At 32.4% G+C, this 16618-nt stretch overlaps 4 protein-coding genes across 4 annotated transcripts; 3 read left to right on the top strand and 1 right to left on the bottom strand.

The window, feature by feature from the left end:
* The first annotated feature begins 211 nt into the window (after positions 1-211).
* LOC119612360 (transcription factor grauzone-like) lies at positions 212-2048 on the top strand. The gene is made up of 6 exons (XM_037968168.1): positions 212-323; positions 391-562; positions 757-933; positions 1086-1356; positions 1511-1802; positions 1859-2048. Exons 1-6 carry the CDS (start codon positions 321-323, stop codon positions 2024-2026), a joined length of 1083 nt encoding a protein of 360 aa, XP_037824096.1. The 5' UTR covers positions 212-320; the 3' UTR covers positions 2027-2048.
* A 486-nt stretch (positions 2049-2534) lies between these two features.
* On the top strand, positions 2535-4900 carry LOC119612359 (transcription factor grauzone-like). Its single transcript, XM_037968167.1, is given in 5 exon segments — positions 2535-2737; positions 2808-3124; positions 3126-3950; positions 4009-4390; positions 4536-4900. Coding segments are annotated over 5 exon segments (1815 nt in total). The 5' UTR covers positions 2535-2614; the 3' UTR covers positions 4704-4900.
* Positions 4901-5796: 896 nt separating this feature from the next.
* On the top strand, positions 5797-9189 carry LOC119612357 (cap-specific mRNA (nucleoside-2'-O-)-methyltransferase 2-like). The gene is made up of 2 exons (XM_037968164.1): positions 5797-6557; positions 7414-9189. The coding sequence occupies exons 1-2, from the start codon at positions 5916-5918 to the stop codon at positions 9001-9003; spliced, it is 2232 nt and encodes a 743-aa protein (XP_037824092.1). The 5' UTR covers positions 5797-5915; the 3' UTR covers positions 9004-9189.
* Positions 9190-14108: 4919 nt separating this feature from the next.
* On the bottom strand, positions 14109-15255 carry LOC119612358 (ubiquitin-conjugating enzyme E2 L3). Its single transcript, XM_037968165.1, has one exon. The coding sequence runs from the start codon at positions 15049-15051 to the stop codon at positions 14587-14589; it is 465 nt and encodes a 154-aa protein (XP_037824093.1). The 5' UTR covers positions 15052-15255; the 3' UTR covers positions 14109-14586.
* Between the last annotated feature and the right edge of the window lie 1363 nt (positions 15256-16618).

The following is a 16618-nucleotide window of genomic DNA, read 5'->3' as shown; positions in this document are numbered from 1 at the left end:
ACAAACGTAAAATATTGGTATGTTTGTCAAGCCGCTTGTGTAGTTCTATTTGGGGCCTTAACTAATATCAATTATTCCACTTTTTTCTTAACTTCACCTTGTTTATTAATTCGACTACCAAATACTCGGACACTTTCACAACATTAACAAAATTCAGATACAATTTTTTGTTTACTTTTTTCTAAATGTAAACAATACAATGGATTTCCTGTTTGTTGTGCTTGGAATTAAATAAAGATTTAGAGGATTTCATAGAAACAAATTCCACACAATGGCAAGAGCTCAATGTAACAAAAGTCCTGCAGAAACACTTTTGGCCAATGGTAAGAAAAAAGTTCCCACAACAAGTTAAAAAAACTTAAAATGGAAAATATGTACGTTTATCTCTAGAAATTAAGTGCCTGCTCCTGGATGTGTTCATCCTGTTGGAAGCAACTGGAGTCTTTTAACTTATTCTACACACGCATAGAAGAGGCTCATGCAAATTTTGGCAGTATTAAAATTGAAGGAAATCAATGGGAGCCAAAAGTTGAAGTATCAAATAATGAAAGTGGAGACTTTCGTATGACGGTCTGGAAATGATCATAGATCAGAATACCATCTTTACAGATAATAAAGCTTTAGATCAAATAGAAAATAGTGATGTATAAGTGAACATGTAGTACATGAGGATCCTTTAGTAAAATCAAATGCCACAAATACCAGAAATAGAAAAAATTAAAAAATGCTGCTACAACAAAGTCAAAAAATCCAAAGACCAGAATGTAAAAGAAACAAAAATTAAAAGAGAGCCGGAAAAAGATGCTTTTAATGGTGATGATTCTGATGGTATTAATGATAATGATGATGAAGATACCGATTCTGAACCAGACAAAAATTCCGAAATAGAAAATAACGACTGTGAACCACATAAAAATTCGTCAGAAATTAAAGGTAGAAATAAGAAAATGATCAAGTTTATAGCGGAACACTTTAAAAAAATGTTTTGTGATCTTTGCGGCATACCATTTGAAAGCTTTCTCATCATGCAGAAACACTTTGAAACGGAACATAATCGAAAAGGTTATCTGGTGTGTTGCGATAAAAATTCTTTCAACGCTATCGTTTAGTTGACCATTTACAAGTTCACTTCAATCCAGATCATTTTAAATGTAAGCACTGTGGTAAAGTTCTATCAAATTCAGATAATTTTCAAAAGCATATGCTGCGTCTACACCGGCCGAAAGGTGTTAATTTGACACATTGCTGTGAGATTCTGTGGAAAGTCATTATGAAAGCCTCATTATTGCGCTACCATAAATTGCAACATTTGCCTGAAGAGGAAAAGAAGTTTCCCTGTAAACAATGTGGAAAATTGTAAGCTTTAGCGTACATTTTTACAATTATGTAATATTTGTATAAAGTATTGATCATTTATTTAGATATCCCTCTGCTAACCACTTAAATATACACACCGAGGCGGTACATTTAAAAAAATTCGTGAAAATATGTTATATTTGTGGTAAATCTATAGTTACAAGTGCCGAATACAAATACATATGGACAAACACGAGGGCATACCGCCACCGTCTATAAGTTGTGATATCTGTGGTTTGCTATTGACCAGCGAAAGAGGTTTAAAACGTCACAAAGACAATCAACATCCAGTGGGCGGCAAACAAGATCATCCCTGTCCGGTGTGTCACAAAATATCACCAACAAGGAAGGCTTTACTGAAACATGTTAGTACGATGCATAAAAAAGGTTACGATCACAAATGCAACATTTGTGAAAAGGCTTTCAAGAGGGCAGAAGCATTACGGGTAATACAATAAATAGATGGGACAAATACAGATGTTTAAAGAGTTTTCTTTTTCAGGAACATATGGCTTCACATACCGGAACACCCTTATATACGTGTACTTGGTGTCCCAAGACTTTTTATTCGAATGGCAATATGCATGCCCATCGCAAAAGAGTACATCGCAAAGAATGGGAAGAAGCAAAACTTCAAAAATATTCGGGAAAATTACCGATATTAAATTAATAAAAACAAAATTACAAAAAAAACCGGATATTATAATAATTTATGAAAAATTAGGATGAATTTTATAAATGACGTAATAATGGATCGATCCGAAAAGTATAGCAGAATGATTTGTAAATATACAAAACATATTCGTGTAGAATTTTATCCCGATTCCATTGTTAATTCATGAGTCATTTACGATTAAGAGATTTTCGGAAGTGGATTTTATATGGGAGTTATGACCGATCCGCAAAGCTTTCACATGTTAATCTCTAGACGAATAACATCTCCATTCTTCTGAAAACTTATACGGACATACAAACAAACATAGATAAATCGACTCCGCTAACCTATAAAGACTCAGATTATATACAATTTATTGGGTCTTAAATGTATAAAGGGTATAATCACCTGAATTTTTCCTCGGTGAATATAAATTTTCATAAAAAATCGCCAAAAACTAATTTTTATTACAAAAATGTTCTGGCAACTCCTAATACTGATTCTAACTAAACAAATCCGATTACCGATTATTCGTATACATATTTTTTTCTTGTTTACAAATTTTTGGAAAATGTTATTTTTAATAAATTTCTTAATAAAATAATGGAATCCTGTTTATTGTGTTTAGAAATAAATAAAGATATTTTGGACTCCATAAAGGCAAACTCATCACAATGGCAAGAGCTGGATATGGGAAAAGTGATAGAGAAACATTTTTGGCCAATGGTAAGTAAGTCGAAGGAGGTATAACTACTGCCAGTCTGTCTTCACAATAATAATGAAAAATTCCTTTTAGAACAATATACAAACAAATTCCTGGATATGTTTGTCCTGCTGGCAAGAGGTAAACGATTTTCACAAATTCTATATGCGTGTGGAAGAGGCTCATATGAATTTTGGAAAAATTAAAGTGGAGGATGTTGGTGTATTAACAACGGTGGAATGCAAAGAGGAATTAACAATACAAAAAACAAAAATAAAAACTACCACTGAAGAGGCGGATAAAGATAATATTGCATTTTGTTTCCTAGAACCAGAGATACTGATAGACCAACCTCAGCCACAGGATCTGGCGGAACCAGAAATACTTATAGATCCACCACCACCAGCGCCCCGATTTGGAGGATAACAAAGAAACTGCAATAACACAGCCCTTAGATGAGCTGGACTTGGATGATATGCCCTTAAAACAGGCTTGTAAACGTTTAAGATTAGAAAATCAAATAACAAATAAAGATCCTCTAGAGAAATCTAAAAAATCGAAAGTTAACAACAAGTCCAAGAATAAAAAGAAAACTACTAAAGCCAAAGCTACTGCAGAGACAAAAACATCAGAAGAAACCCCAGCAGAAGAATCACAAGTGAAAGAAGAACCTCTAGATACAAATGATAATCATGATTCAGATAGCCTTAGTGATAATGACAACGATGCCGGCGATGCCAATTATCAGCCGGAAAAGGATTCTGCGGAAACTGTGGAAAGTAAAAGGCGCAAAGCTTACAGTAAACACCGCACAAATCGCAAAGAAAATGATCAATTTATAGCCGAACATTTTAAGCAAATGTTCTGTGATCTTTGCCAGGTACCGTTTGAAGACTTTCCCGCCATGCAGAAACATTTTACCGAAAATCACAAACAACGAGGCTATGTTGTTTGCTGTAAACGAAAGTTTTTCGATCGTACCCGTTTGGTCGATCATCTTCATTGTCACTTAAATCCCGATCATTTTAAGTGCAATGAATGCGGCAAAGCCATGTCTGATCGCATCAGTTTTGACAGTCACATGTTGCGTGTGCACCGAGCCAGTGAGGTGGTTAAGCAACATTGCTGTGATGTATGCGGTAAATCTTTTACGGAAGCTTATGTCCTTAGGATACATAAATTAACTCATTTGCCGGAAGAGGAAAAGAAATTTCCCTGCAGTGATTGTGGCAAAAAGTACTCCTTCTTAAGAAATTCTCAAATTTTTCTTAACCATTTTTTCATTACATTTTAGTTATGGCAGTCCTTATCTATTGAATCAACATCGACAAGCGGTACATCTTAAACGTTTCGTTAAAATTTGCTATATATGCGGCAAAGCTATTAACTCCAGTGCTGAATTTAAAATACACATGAATAAGCATGAAGGCATACCCGCTCCCGTTATAAATTGTGACGTATGTGGCTTACGTCTAACTAGTGAACGTGGTCTAAAGCTGCACAAAGAATCCCAACATCCAATAGGGGGGAAACAGGAACATCACTGCCCTATTTGTCCAAAAATATCACCCACCCTAAAGGCACTTAAAAAGCATATAAATACTATGCACGAAAAGGGCTACGATCACAAGTGCAGTATTTGTGAAAAAGCTTTCAAAAGATCTGAAGCTTTGAAGGTAAGGTCAAAATAAATTACAGAAGATTGTCTAGTCTATTATATTGTTTATTCGAAAGTCTTGTCTAAAGTCTAGTCTATTATGCAGACTGTAGTTTATTCTATAATCTAGTCTATAATTGAACTCTCAATAATTCTCCTTATAGGAACATATGGCCACACATACTGGCACTACTTTATACACTTGCCCCTGGTGTCCGAAAACCTTTAATTCCAATGGCAATATGCACGCTCATCGCAAGAAGATACATCCAAAAGAATGGGAAGAAACAAAACTGTTAAAATATTCGGGAAATATACCACCAGAAATTTAAAAATCATGCAAATAAATCACAATAAGTGATTCAATATAATTTATTTAATTTAGTTTAGTTTAACGTTTATTTAAGTCTCAAAATATATTTTTTAATATAAATTAATTTAAAATTGATCATTATGTAAGTAGTAACTACTTTTTTTAAATAATTTAATAAAAGTATACATATATAGATCTTGGACAGATTTAACTAAATAAGTACGTGCTTCATTTATATGTGTTTCAAATCATATAAATTACAGATTTATTTTTCCGTTTTTAAAAAATTGCCCACTGTTTAGTAGGGTTCTATAGTTGAAACGAAAAGTCGACTTTTCGACTTTTCGACTTTTTGCATTTAGTTAAAAGTCGACTTTTCGACCTTTCGACTTTTTCCATTTTATGAAAAGTCGATTTTTCGACTTTTCGACCTTTTTCATTTATTTAAAAGTCGACTTTTAGACTTTTCGACTTTTAGTATTTTTTTCGACTTTTCGACTTTTTTCGACTTTTCGACTTTTTTCGACTTTCGACCTTTTTCGACTTTTTCCGACTTTTTTCAACTTTTCGACTTTTTCCGACTTTTCGACTTTTCGATTTTTTACGACTTTTTGACTATTTTCGACTTATTTCGACTTTTTTTCGACTTTTTTCGACTATTTTTTACTTTTTTCGAGTTTTTCCGACCATTTTAGAGTTTTGACCTCTTTTCCACTTTTTTAAAATTTTCGACTATTTTCGACTTTTCGACTTTTTTTCGACTTTTTCCGACTTTTCGACTTTTTCCGACTTTTTTCGACTTTTCGACTTTCTTCGACTTATCGACTTTTTTCGACTTTTCGACTTTTTTCGACTTTCCGACTTTTCGACTTTTTTCGACTTTTATTTACAAAGTCGACTTTTCGACTTTTTTCATAGACGATAGTCGAGTTATCGACTTTTTTGGAACAAAATAGTCGACTTCGACTTTTCGACTTTTTTCGACAAAAAGTCGATTGTTCGATTATTCGAAAGTCGATTTATAGAACCCTACTGTTTAGCGTAGGATTTTTAACAAAAATCTTTCTGGCAGCACTAACTGTTGTACATAAACGAATCAATAAATATGGCAACACACTTCCCATTATTTTGCGCAGTGCATTTACAATATTTTTTTTACTCCGGGAATTTACGGAAATGTTTGTTTGAAATTGAAATTCCAATATAGATAAATAGAATTATAGGAAACAATATGAATTTATCGCCAGATACACGTTTAGCACCGCCGCAAGGCTTAAGAAATGGCTGTGGTCCGCACACTTCTCCCACGAAAAGCTTTGGTGGTAATAACTCTGCAACCGGCAAATCAATTGGTGCAAAAAACAATACAAAACCCTATAGCAACAGGAACAACAACAATAATTATGCATTTCATGTTGATCACAGCCAAATGCAGCAGCAGCATGACCACCACAACACCCAAATACAAGAGATGTTTGAAAAATGTTTTCTATATCAGAAATATGCAACAGCAAACGACTGGTGTCTACCATCAGCCCAAGAGCTCTTCAAGGAATATTATCAATTGGAATCTTTACAAGAGTTAAAAATCAAATTGAATCTAGTGAAGAGCAAACTGAATGATTATGTTATTGAGGATTGGTCATTGCATACACGACGTCAGGATCCTGCTGGCGAGATACCTTGGCGTTTAAAAACGGAAACAAATGCTGAATTTGTAACAATTGCCTGGTGTAAAATGTATGAATGTTTGGGAAGATTTCCGGAATTGGTTAAGGGGCCACAGGTAAATTCGTTGCATTTGTGTGAAGCTCCCGGAGCGTTTATAACAGCCTTGAATCATTATTTGTATACGAATTACGATAAGAATGAGGTAAGTTGTGTGGGATTTTATCTTTATATTGGATCATCCATTATTTACAGATTAGAAATTTTAACAAATTTCGTAATTTATCTTCCGACTACTAGACTAAAGTCTGATCTATAGTCTCTTCTAAACTCTGTAGACTATAGTCAAGTCTATAGTCGGGTCCATACTCTAGACTAGTCTAGTCTATAGTCTAGTCTATACTATAGTCTAGTCTATAGTCTAGTCTATAGTCTAGTCTATAGTCTAGTCTATAGTCTAGTCTATAGTCTAGTCTATAGTCTAGTCTATAGTCTAGTCTATAGTCTAGTCTATAGTCTAGTCTATAGTCTAGTCTATAGTCTAGTCTGTAGTCTAGTCTATAGTCTAGTCTATAGTCTAGTCTATAGTCTAGTCTATAGTCTAGTCTATAGTCTAGTCTATAGTCTAGTCTATAGTCTAGTCTATAGTCTAGTCTATAGTCTAGTCTATAGTCTAGTCTATAGTCTAGTCTATAATCTAGTCTATAGTCTAGTCTAGTCTATAGTCTAGTCTATAGTCTAGTCTATAATCTAGTCTATAGTCTATTCTATAGTCTAGTCTATAGTCTAGTCTATAGTCTAGTCTAGTCTATAGTCTCGTCTAGTCTATAGTCTCGTCTAGTCTATAGTCTAGTCCATAATCTAGTCTATAGTCTAGTCTAGTCTTAGTATAGCCTAGTCTACATTATAGTCTATAGTCTAGTCTTTAGTCTAGTCTATAGTATATTCTATAATCTAGTCTATAGTCTGGACTATAGTATAAAGCCTAGTCTAACTAAGATACAGTCTAGTGTGGTCTACTCTTTCCTATTTGTTTATATTTTTTTATTAATTTCTCACAGGTGCAATGGAAATGGTTAGCGACCACCTTAAATCCTTACTATGAAGGTAATCCTCTCAATCGCATGATTATGGATGATCGTTTTCTTCTATATACACTCGATAATTGGCTATTTCACAAGGATTTCACTGGCAACATAATCGATACGGATAACTTGCAGCATATGCAGCAAGAATGTGCAAAACGTTTAGGTGATGTCCACCTTATAACGGCTGATGGTTCTGTCGATTGTATAGAGTCTCCAGATTGTCAAGAGGAAAAAGTAGCTCTATTACATTATGCCGAAATAATTACCGCCTTAACGATACTGGCTGAGGGTGGTTCGTTCGTCATTAAAATGTTTACCCTGTACGAAGCATCATCGGTTAGTAAACTATTCTTATTGAATTGTGCCTTTGAAAAAGTACATGTATTTAAGCCTTGTACCTCTAAGCGTGGCAATTCCGAGGTCTATGTTATTTGTTTAAATTATAAGAAGGAAGCAAAACATTTGCCTGAAATTATAGAGAAAATGAAATTGAAATTGACACCTCAAAATGCCTTACTATGGCCATTGTTTTCTAAATCTGCTCTACCACTGGATTTTCTAAGACAACATGAAATATGCTGTCGCATATTTATGAATCATCAGATTAATGCCATAGAGCAGAACATTTACAGTTATGAGATACGACCACATAAAATGATTGTCAAACGTTTACAAAATCTAAGAACAGCCACTTGCAATGAGTTCTATCAACGTTATAATATACAAAAACTTCCCGATGAATTGAAAATTCTTTATAAATATCAAAAGTATATTGAGAAAAGTTATAAAAATCAAATCTATAAAGGCTCACACTCCGAAAGGGAAATGTTTAAGGAAACCTCAAAGGAAGAGCATATTTTTAAATTTCGTAAACATTTAAATGAGCTGGAGAAAATGTTAAAAGAACATTTGAATTCTAATGAAATAAAATATAAATTTGAACAATTCGAGGAGATGGAAGAATCTCAAGTTAAGTTATCGCTCTACCGGGGACAGGGTGTAAGGGTATTAAATAGCAGTCTTTTTGCCAATGTTCATTTATTGATAATGCGCTCAAAACTAAATGATTTATATAGTGAGACTTCATGTGATAGTTTGTGGTTGCAAGAGCCGCGCGCAACTTATATTTGTGATGAAACAGTGGTAGCAATCAATTTTAATGATTTTGCCAACACTAGTGGCAATTTTGCCCTACAACAGGAACAATTTTTCAAAAAACTCATCTCCTCACTATTGGAAGCAAAACCCAATGAAATAAAATTCATAAATATGCCATTTTTAACCCATTACGCCGTCTCCATTTTACGCTATTTATCAACTTTATCATATAAACATTTGTCATTTGCATTTGAGACAGATTTTGAAATTTCACTGTCATCTAGCTGTGGTGATTTTACCAATAGTTTGGAAGAACTAAAAGTGGCCTTGTCCAGTAGTTTAGATCAAGATATTTTATGTTTTATAAACATATTACAATTGCATCGCAATGATTTTAATAAAACATTGTGTGCTTTCAATAATATGTTGTTATTGAAAAACTTTAAATATTTGTTACACAATTAAATTGAGGAATTTTTTCATATTTTAAAAATCTCCTTAATGATGATTGATTGTGAAGCGAAGTATTAGAAATAAATTACTAAGAAATAATAGTACATTTTTTATTACATTGTATGTATTCAATATCTAAACCAATTTAATGTATGGATTATAAATCTTTAAGAAAAATAAACATGAATTTTTTTAAATGACTTTTTTTTTCCATTTTAACGTAATTATTTAACATTTTCATATCGCAACACTTTTGCAATATTTTCTGAGAAAGGGATAAAATCTTCAATGAACTAGTTCATTGACAAATTCGTTTACTAGATCATAGATCAGTCAATGAGGTGATCATAGAATATTCAATATTATACTGCAAAGATATAGCTTGTAGACGTCTATACAGGATGCACTATGTTACTGCACCAGGTATGGAAAATTATATCCATAATAGTACTTTTAGTCTATAATCTAGTCTAGTCTCTAGTCTAGACTATAGTGAAGTCTATAGTCTAGTATATAGTCTAGTCAAAAGCCTAGTCTATAGTCTAGACTATAGCCAAGTCTAGTCTATTGCCTAGTATTCAGTCTAGTCTATAATCTAGTCTATAGTCAAGTCTATAGTCTAGTCTATTGTGTAGTATAGTCTATAGTCAACTCTAGTCTTTACTCTTGTCTACAATCTAGTCTAAAATCTAGTTTATAATCTTGTCTATAGGCTAGTCTATAGTCTAAGCTATTATCATGTCTAGCCTATTGCCTATTCTTTAGTCTAGTCTAGTCTATTGCCTAGTATTCTGTCTAGTCTAGTCTATAGTCGAGTCTATTGTGTAGTATAGTCTAGATTCAACTATAGTCTTTAGTCTTATCTACAATCTAGTATATCTATATATATAAAATTCTAACGTTACTGACTGACTGACTGACTGACTGACTGATTCACTGACTGATTCATCATCGCACAGCCTAAACGGTTGAAGCTAAAGAGCTGAAATTTGGACAGGAGGTTGGTCTCCCGCCAAATAGATCCACTAAGACGGGATTTTTGGAAATTCGAATGTTTAGGGGGTAAAAAAGGGTAAAAACGGGTAAATTCGGTAACCTTATATCTCCTAAACTAGAAAAGATACAAAAACAGTTTAAAGCTTATCGCCGTTCATTTAAAAAATAAACGGACAGGTGTCTGGTACTTTTTTAAAATTCGGCCCCTTTAGGGAATAAACGGGTAAAAACTGTATTTTGGTACTTTTTTCGCACCCCATGTATCTTTTAAACCAGTGCACATTCAAAAAATATTTTTGACTCCTTCATAACTTAACGAAAAAATAAAAATATGAATTTAGTACTTTTTGGATATTCGGACGTTTAAGGGGTTAAAATTGTACCTATTTTTGGTACTTTTTTCATAAAACATTGTTTTTGGTTTATTAACTTATACATATGAATACATAATAACGGGCTCCCACTACGATGTTGCAACTTTTTGGAATAGAATTTTTATTTCGTTAATGGGGAGGAAAAAAGTACCAAAAGGGGTAAAAATGGAAAATTTGATTTTATTCAACCAAAATGATCGAATTTAGATAAAATTTTTAAATTTAAAAACACTACATATCCTAATGGGGTGTTATTTGGAACCCCGGTACCAAGTGATATTTTTTGGTACTTTTCATTCTCCAACTGGTCCTTTTTGAGTTTTCTAAGATATTGAAATAGAAACATGAAATTAATAATAAAGGGACTTTTCGCTACTTTTTCGTTCTACACAGGTACTTTTTTGAGTTTTCTTTAAAATTAAACGTAGAAACATGAAATTAAGCATGTAGAGCTCGGAGTAAATGAGAATCTATAAAATGGGACTTTTTGGTACTTTTTCGTTCTTCAAAAGGTACTTTTTGAATTTTCTATAATATTGAACCTAGAAACATGAAATTAAACATGTAGAGACCGGAGTAAATGAGAATCTATAAAAGGGGACTTTTTGGTACTTTTTCGTCCTTCGACTGGTACTTTTTGAGTTTTCTATAAAATTTAACCTAGAAACATGAAATTAAGCATGTAGAGCCCGGAGTAAATGAGAATCTATAAAAGGGGACTTTTTGGTACTTTTTCGTCCTTCGACTGGTACTTTTTGAGTTTTCTATAAAATTTAACCTAGAAACATGAAATTAAGCATGCGGAGGCCTTAGTTAATGAGAATCTATAAAAGGGGACTTTTTGGTACTTTTTCGTCTTTCGACTGGTACTTTTTGAGTTTTCTATAAAATTTAACCTAGAAACATGAAATTAAGCATGTAGAGCCCTTAGTAAATGAGAATCTATAAAAGGGGACTTTTTGGTACTTTTTCGTCCTTCGACTGGTACTTTTTGAGTTTTCTATAAAATTTAACCTAGAAACATGAAATTAAGCATGTAGAGCCCTTAGTAAATGAGAATCTATAAAAGGGGACTTTTTGGTACTTTTTCGTCTTTCGACTGATACTTTTTGAGTTTTCTATAAAATTTAACCTAGAAACATGAAATTAAGCATGTAGAGCCCGGAGTAAATGAGAATCTATAAAAGGGGACTTTTTGGAACTTTTTCGTCTTTCGGCTGGTACTTTTTGAGTTTTCTATAAAATTTAACCTAGAAACATGAAATTAAGCATGCGGAGGCCTTAGTTAATGAGAATCTATAAAAGGGGACTTTTTGGTACTTTTTCGTCTTTCGACTGGTACTTTTTGTGTTTTCTATAAAATTTAACCTAGAAACATAAAATTAAGCATGTAGAGCCCTTATTAAATGAGAATCTATAAAGGGGGACTATTTGGTACTTTTTCGTCTTTCGACTGGTACTTTTTGAGTTTTCTATAAAATTTAACCTAGAAACATGAAATTAAGCATGTAGAGCCCTTAGTAAATGAGAATCTATAAAAGGGGACTTTTTGGTACTTTTTCGTCCTTCGACTGGTACTTTTTGAGTTTTCTATAAAATTTAACCTAGAAACATGAAATTAAGCATGTAGAGCCCTTAGTAAATGAGAATCTATAAAAGGGGACTTTTTGGTACTTTTTCATCTTTCGACTGGTACTTTTTGAGTTTTCTATAAAATTTAACCTAGAAACATGAAATTAAGCATGTAGAGCTCGGAGTAAATGAGAATCTATAAAAGGGGACTTTTTGGAACTTTTTCGTCTTTCGACTGGTACTTTTTGAGTTTTCTATAAAATTTAACCTAGAAACATGAATTTAAGCATGTAGAGCCCAGAGTGAATGAAAATCTATAATAGGGGACTTTTTGGTACTTTTTCGTCCTTCGACTGGTACTTTTTGAGTTTTCTATCAAATTAAACCTAGAAACATGAAATTAAGCATGCAGAGCCCTTAGTTAATGAGAATATATAAGGGGACTTTTTGGTACTTTTTCGTTCTTCGACTGGTACTTTTTGATTTTTCTATAAAATTGAACCTAAAAACATGAAATTAAGCATATAGAGCCCGGAGTAAATTGGAAACTATAAAAGAGGACCTTTTTGGTACTTTTTTGTTCTTCGATTGGTACTTTTTGATTTTTCTATAAAATTGAACATAGAAACATGAAATTAAGCATGTAGAGCCCGGAGTAAATAAGAATCTATAAAAGGAGACTTTTTTGTACTTTTTCATTCTTCGACTGGTACTTTTTTCAGTTTTTTATAAAATTTAACCTAGAAACATAAAATTAAGCATGTAGAGCCTGGAGTAAATTAGAATCTATAAAAGGGGACTTTTTGGTACTTTATCGTACTTCGACTGATACTTTTTGAGTTTTCCATAAAATTAAACCTAGAAACATGAAATTAAGCATGCAGAGGCCTTAGTTAATGAGAATCTATAAAAGTGAACTTTTTGGCACTTTTTCGTCCTTCGATTGGTACTTTTTGAGTTTTCTATAAAATTCAACCTAAAAACATGAAATTAAGCATATAGAGCACGGCGTAAATGAGAATCTATAAAAGTGGACTTTTAAGTACTTAAAATTGAGTACACATATACAATCATCATTTCTTTAAATTAGGGAATTACCAATATTTAAAAATTTGTAATCTTTGTAAAACATATTATTTTTTCCTTGCTAAATGAAGAGCCAACATATTTCTCATTCTATAAAAACCCTCGCTAACAAAGTAGCGGGTAATAAGCTAGTAGTCTATAATCTAGTTTATAGTTTAGTCTATAATATTGTCTATAGTCTAGTCTATATTCAAGTCTATAGTCTGTTCTATAGTCTTAACTATAGTCATGTCTAGTCTTTAGTCTAGTCTACTGCCTAGTCTTTAGTCTAGTCTATATTCTAGTCTATTGCCTAGTCTATAGTCTAGTCTATAATCTAGTCTATAGTCTAGTCGATTATCTAGTCTATAACCAAGTCTGTAGTCTAGTCTATAGTCCAATCTGTAGTCTAGTCTATAATCTAGTCTATAGTCTAGTATATAATCTAGTCTATAGTCAAGTCTATAGTCTAGTCTATAGTCTAAACTATAGTTAAGTCTATTGTAGAGTATAGTCTAGAGTCAACTCTAGTCTTTAGTCTAGTCTACAATCTAGTCTATAATCTATTATAGTGTTGTCTATAATCTAGTCTATAGTCTAATCTATAGTCAAATCTATAGTCTAGTCTACACTATAGACTAGACTAGTCTATAGTGATTCTTATTCTGTCTAGTTTGCTGTGTTATCTCTTTATTAAGTCTTGCCACAAACCTAACCTTCAAAATTAATATCTTGTAAATAAAAATTGATTTCCAAGGCAACAATAATTATAGGTTTCCAAGTCTTAAGGCGTAAAAATATTTATTTTTAGTTAGTCTAGTTACAAACCTAACCATCAAATATATTACATTTTCTAAATACAAATCAATTTTCAAGACAACTGCGTGTGGAAATCATGACTAACAAAATGTTTACTTTTGGAAACAGTTGTTTATAAACTATTTTGTATATATTATATAGTTTATAGCATTTTTTCACAAACAAAATCCTCTTCACTCCTCTTGTTAATCATACTATTTAGCCATGACACAAACCTAACCTTCAAAAATTCAAAAACACTGTGCAAATTTTGTTTATCGGCAGGCGAATGCAGAAAAATAAATAAATCAATTAAATGAAATACACAATTTTATTTAAAACTTTTTGTTTTCAATTTCAGTAGTGTATATTTAAATACAATTATTAGTTGTTCAAATATGAATGAATTTCGTTAAACAATATGCAGTTAAGTCGAATGAAGAAATAAAAACAAAAATATGTAAAAGAAATAGAAAAATAATAAAAAATAGGTATAAATGTATTTATTTTACGAAGGACATAATCATAATCATCATTGCAACATGCTGAAGTACTCTCTTTGTTACCAAATGGTTTCCTATTTTCTGCTACAATTACAGCTGCAGTTGGTGTGTACGCGTAGAAGGCAGTCCGGCTGGAGGATATTTTTTGGAAAATAAAATGAGATACGCAAATAATATAGTGCACAATAATAATAATAATGCTTAGCAAAAAGGGACATTTTTTAATGACAATTTGGTTCAAAAAGTCTTTGTTTTATTATTTATTTATATAGTTTCGTGTTACTTTACTAATCAGCTGGTCTTTTTTCACTGTTCTTGCGGGTAAAATCCTCAGCATTTTTCATAAACTTTTTGCGATCCTTTAGGAACTCCTCCGCCAATTCGGCACGCAATGGATGCTCTGGCTCCGGATCGTTGATCAATGCTATAAGAGAGTTTATAACTTGATCCGTACGTGTGGCAGGTTTCCAGTTTTCCGTACTTATAATGGGCAAGCAAACTTGACCCTTTTCATCAATGTTCGGATGATAGATTTTCGTTTTGAAATTGATCTTTGGTGGCTTGAAGGGATACTCCGCCGGAAAGTTGATTTCAATGCGAAATGCTCCCTTATTGTAGGGTGGGTTATCGGGCACAATTAGACCCGTCCAACGCAAAAGATTGTCGTCATCAGTGGCAATTTCGCGAAAGGATTTCAGTTGACATTGCTGTAAATCTGTTAGTTCTTTACGTAAACGACGCGGTGCTGTCATATTCTTTGAAAATTTAAACTTTTTAGTTAATTTTGCGTTACGTTCTTAATTTGGCCAATTATTAATATTTGAAATGCTGCTGATTTTTTCAGCGAAAAATATTCCAGAAATTATTTTTTGTTACACACTGAATCAGACGTTTTTCTTCTTATTAACCACCAGAGACCTGTGCTGACAAAAATTAATGACGTCGTTAGCAGGCAATAAAAATTAAACGGCGTCTTTAAATTGTGCCGTAGTCAGCTAAGATTTCAAACGATTTGTTTTGTGATGGATTTCATAATAACAATTTGTGAAAGATTTTGATAAATAAATGTAATAATATTTTATGCATAGCTGGGTGTTAATGTTTTAACATAATGTCCACTGATGATAGTGGACTTATATTTGAGACAAAAATCGTACGCCTTTGAAATTTTAACGACGGCTAGACTTACTTTGGCTAGACTTTGAATTGACTCAGGCCTCTGTTAACTCCTTATTTCTTTCTCTGCCCTTTCTCTTTTTTCTTTTTTGCATTTGTATCAATAGTGTTGACAATATATTAATACTTTTTATATTTAGCGATTAATTAATTTATCCGATATTTTTTGTATTGTTTTCAAGGTTATATACTAGGGTTCTATAGTTGAAACGAAAAGTCAACTTTTCGACTTTTTCATTTAGTTAAAAATCGACTTTTCGACTTTTTGCATTTAATTAAAAGTCGATTTTTCGACTTTTTTCATTTAAATAAAAGTAGACTTTTAGACTTTTCGACTATAAGTATTTTATAAATAGTCGAATTTTTCCTACTTTTTTCGACTTTTATCGACTTTTTGACTTTTTCGACTTTTCGACTTTTTTCGACTTTTCGACTTTTTTCGACTTTTTCGACTTTTTTCGACTTTTTTCGACTTTTTTCGACTTTTTCCGACTTTTTTCGATTTTTTCGACTTTTTGACTATTTTCGACTTCCTTCTACTTTTTTCCGACTATTTTTTGACTTTTTTCGAGTTTTTCCGACTATTTTAGAGTTTTTGACTTTTTTTCCACTTTTTTAAAATTTTTGACTACAATTTTCGATTTTTCAACTTTTTCCGACTTTTCGACTTTTTTCGACTTTTTACGACTTTTCGACTTTATTCGACTTTTTTCGACTTATCGACTTTTTTCGACTTATCGACTTTTTTCGACTTTTCGACTTTCAGACTTTTCGACTTTTCGGCTTTTTTCGACTTTTATTCACAAAGTCGACTTTTCGACTTTTTTCACAGACGATAGTCGAGTTATCGACTTTTTTGGAACAAAATAGTCGACTTCGACTTTTTTCGACAAAAAGTCGATTGTTCGATTATTCGAAAGTCGATTTATAGAACCCTATTATATACCGCTTGAATTTGTTTTCTATAAATCGATTTTTAAATAATCGATAAATCGAAGCATGATAAAAATATGAAGGTAGTGTCATTCCTCTCTCTCAAAAAAACTTTTTGAAGTTTGCTGGTATTTTTTGAAATTCGTATTTTGTAAATAAATAGAACATCGTTGCCACATATGAAAAAGGGGAAAATAATTTCTAAGAAAT

The sequence above is a fragment of the Lucilia sericata genome, unplaced genomic scaffold (assembly GCF_015586225.1).
Source record: "Lucilia sericata isolate MDLA Ls3-8-SP2 unplaced genomic scaffold, ASM1558622v1 Contig001661F_arrow, whole genome shotgun sequence".
Lineage (NCBI taxonomy): Eukaryota > Metazoa > Arthropoda > Insecta > Diptera > Calliphoridae > Lucilia > Lucilia sericata.
Note: the sequence above shows the minus strand (reverse complement) of the source record. Positions and strands in the feature narration are given on the sequence as shown.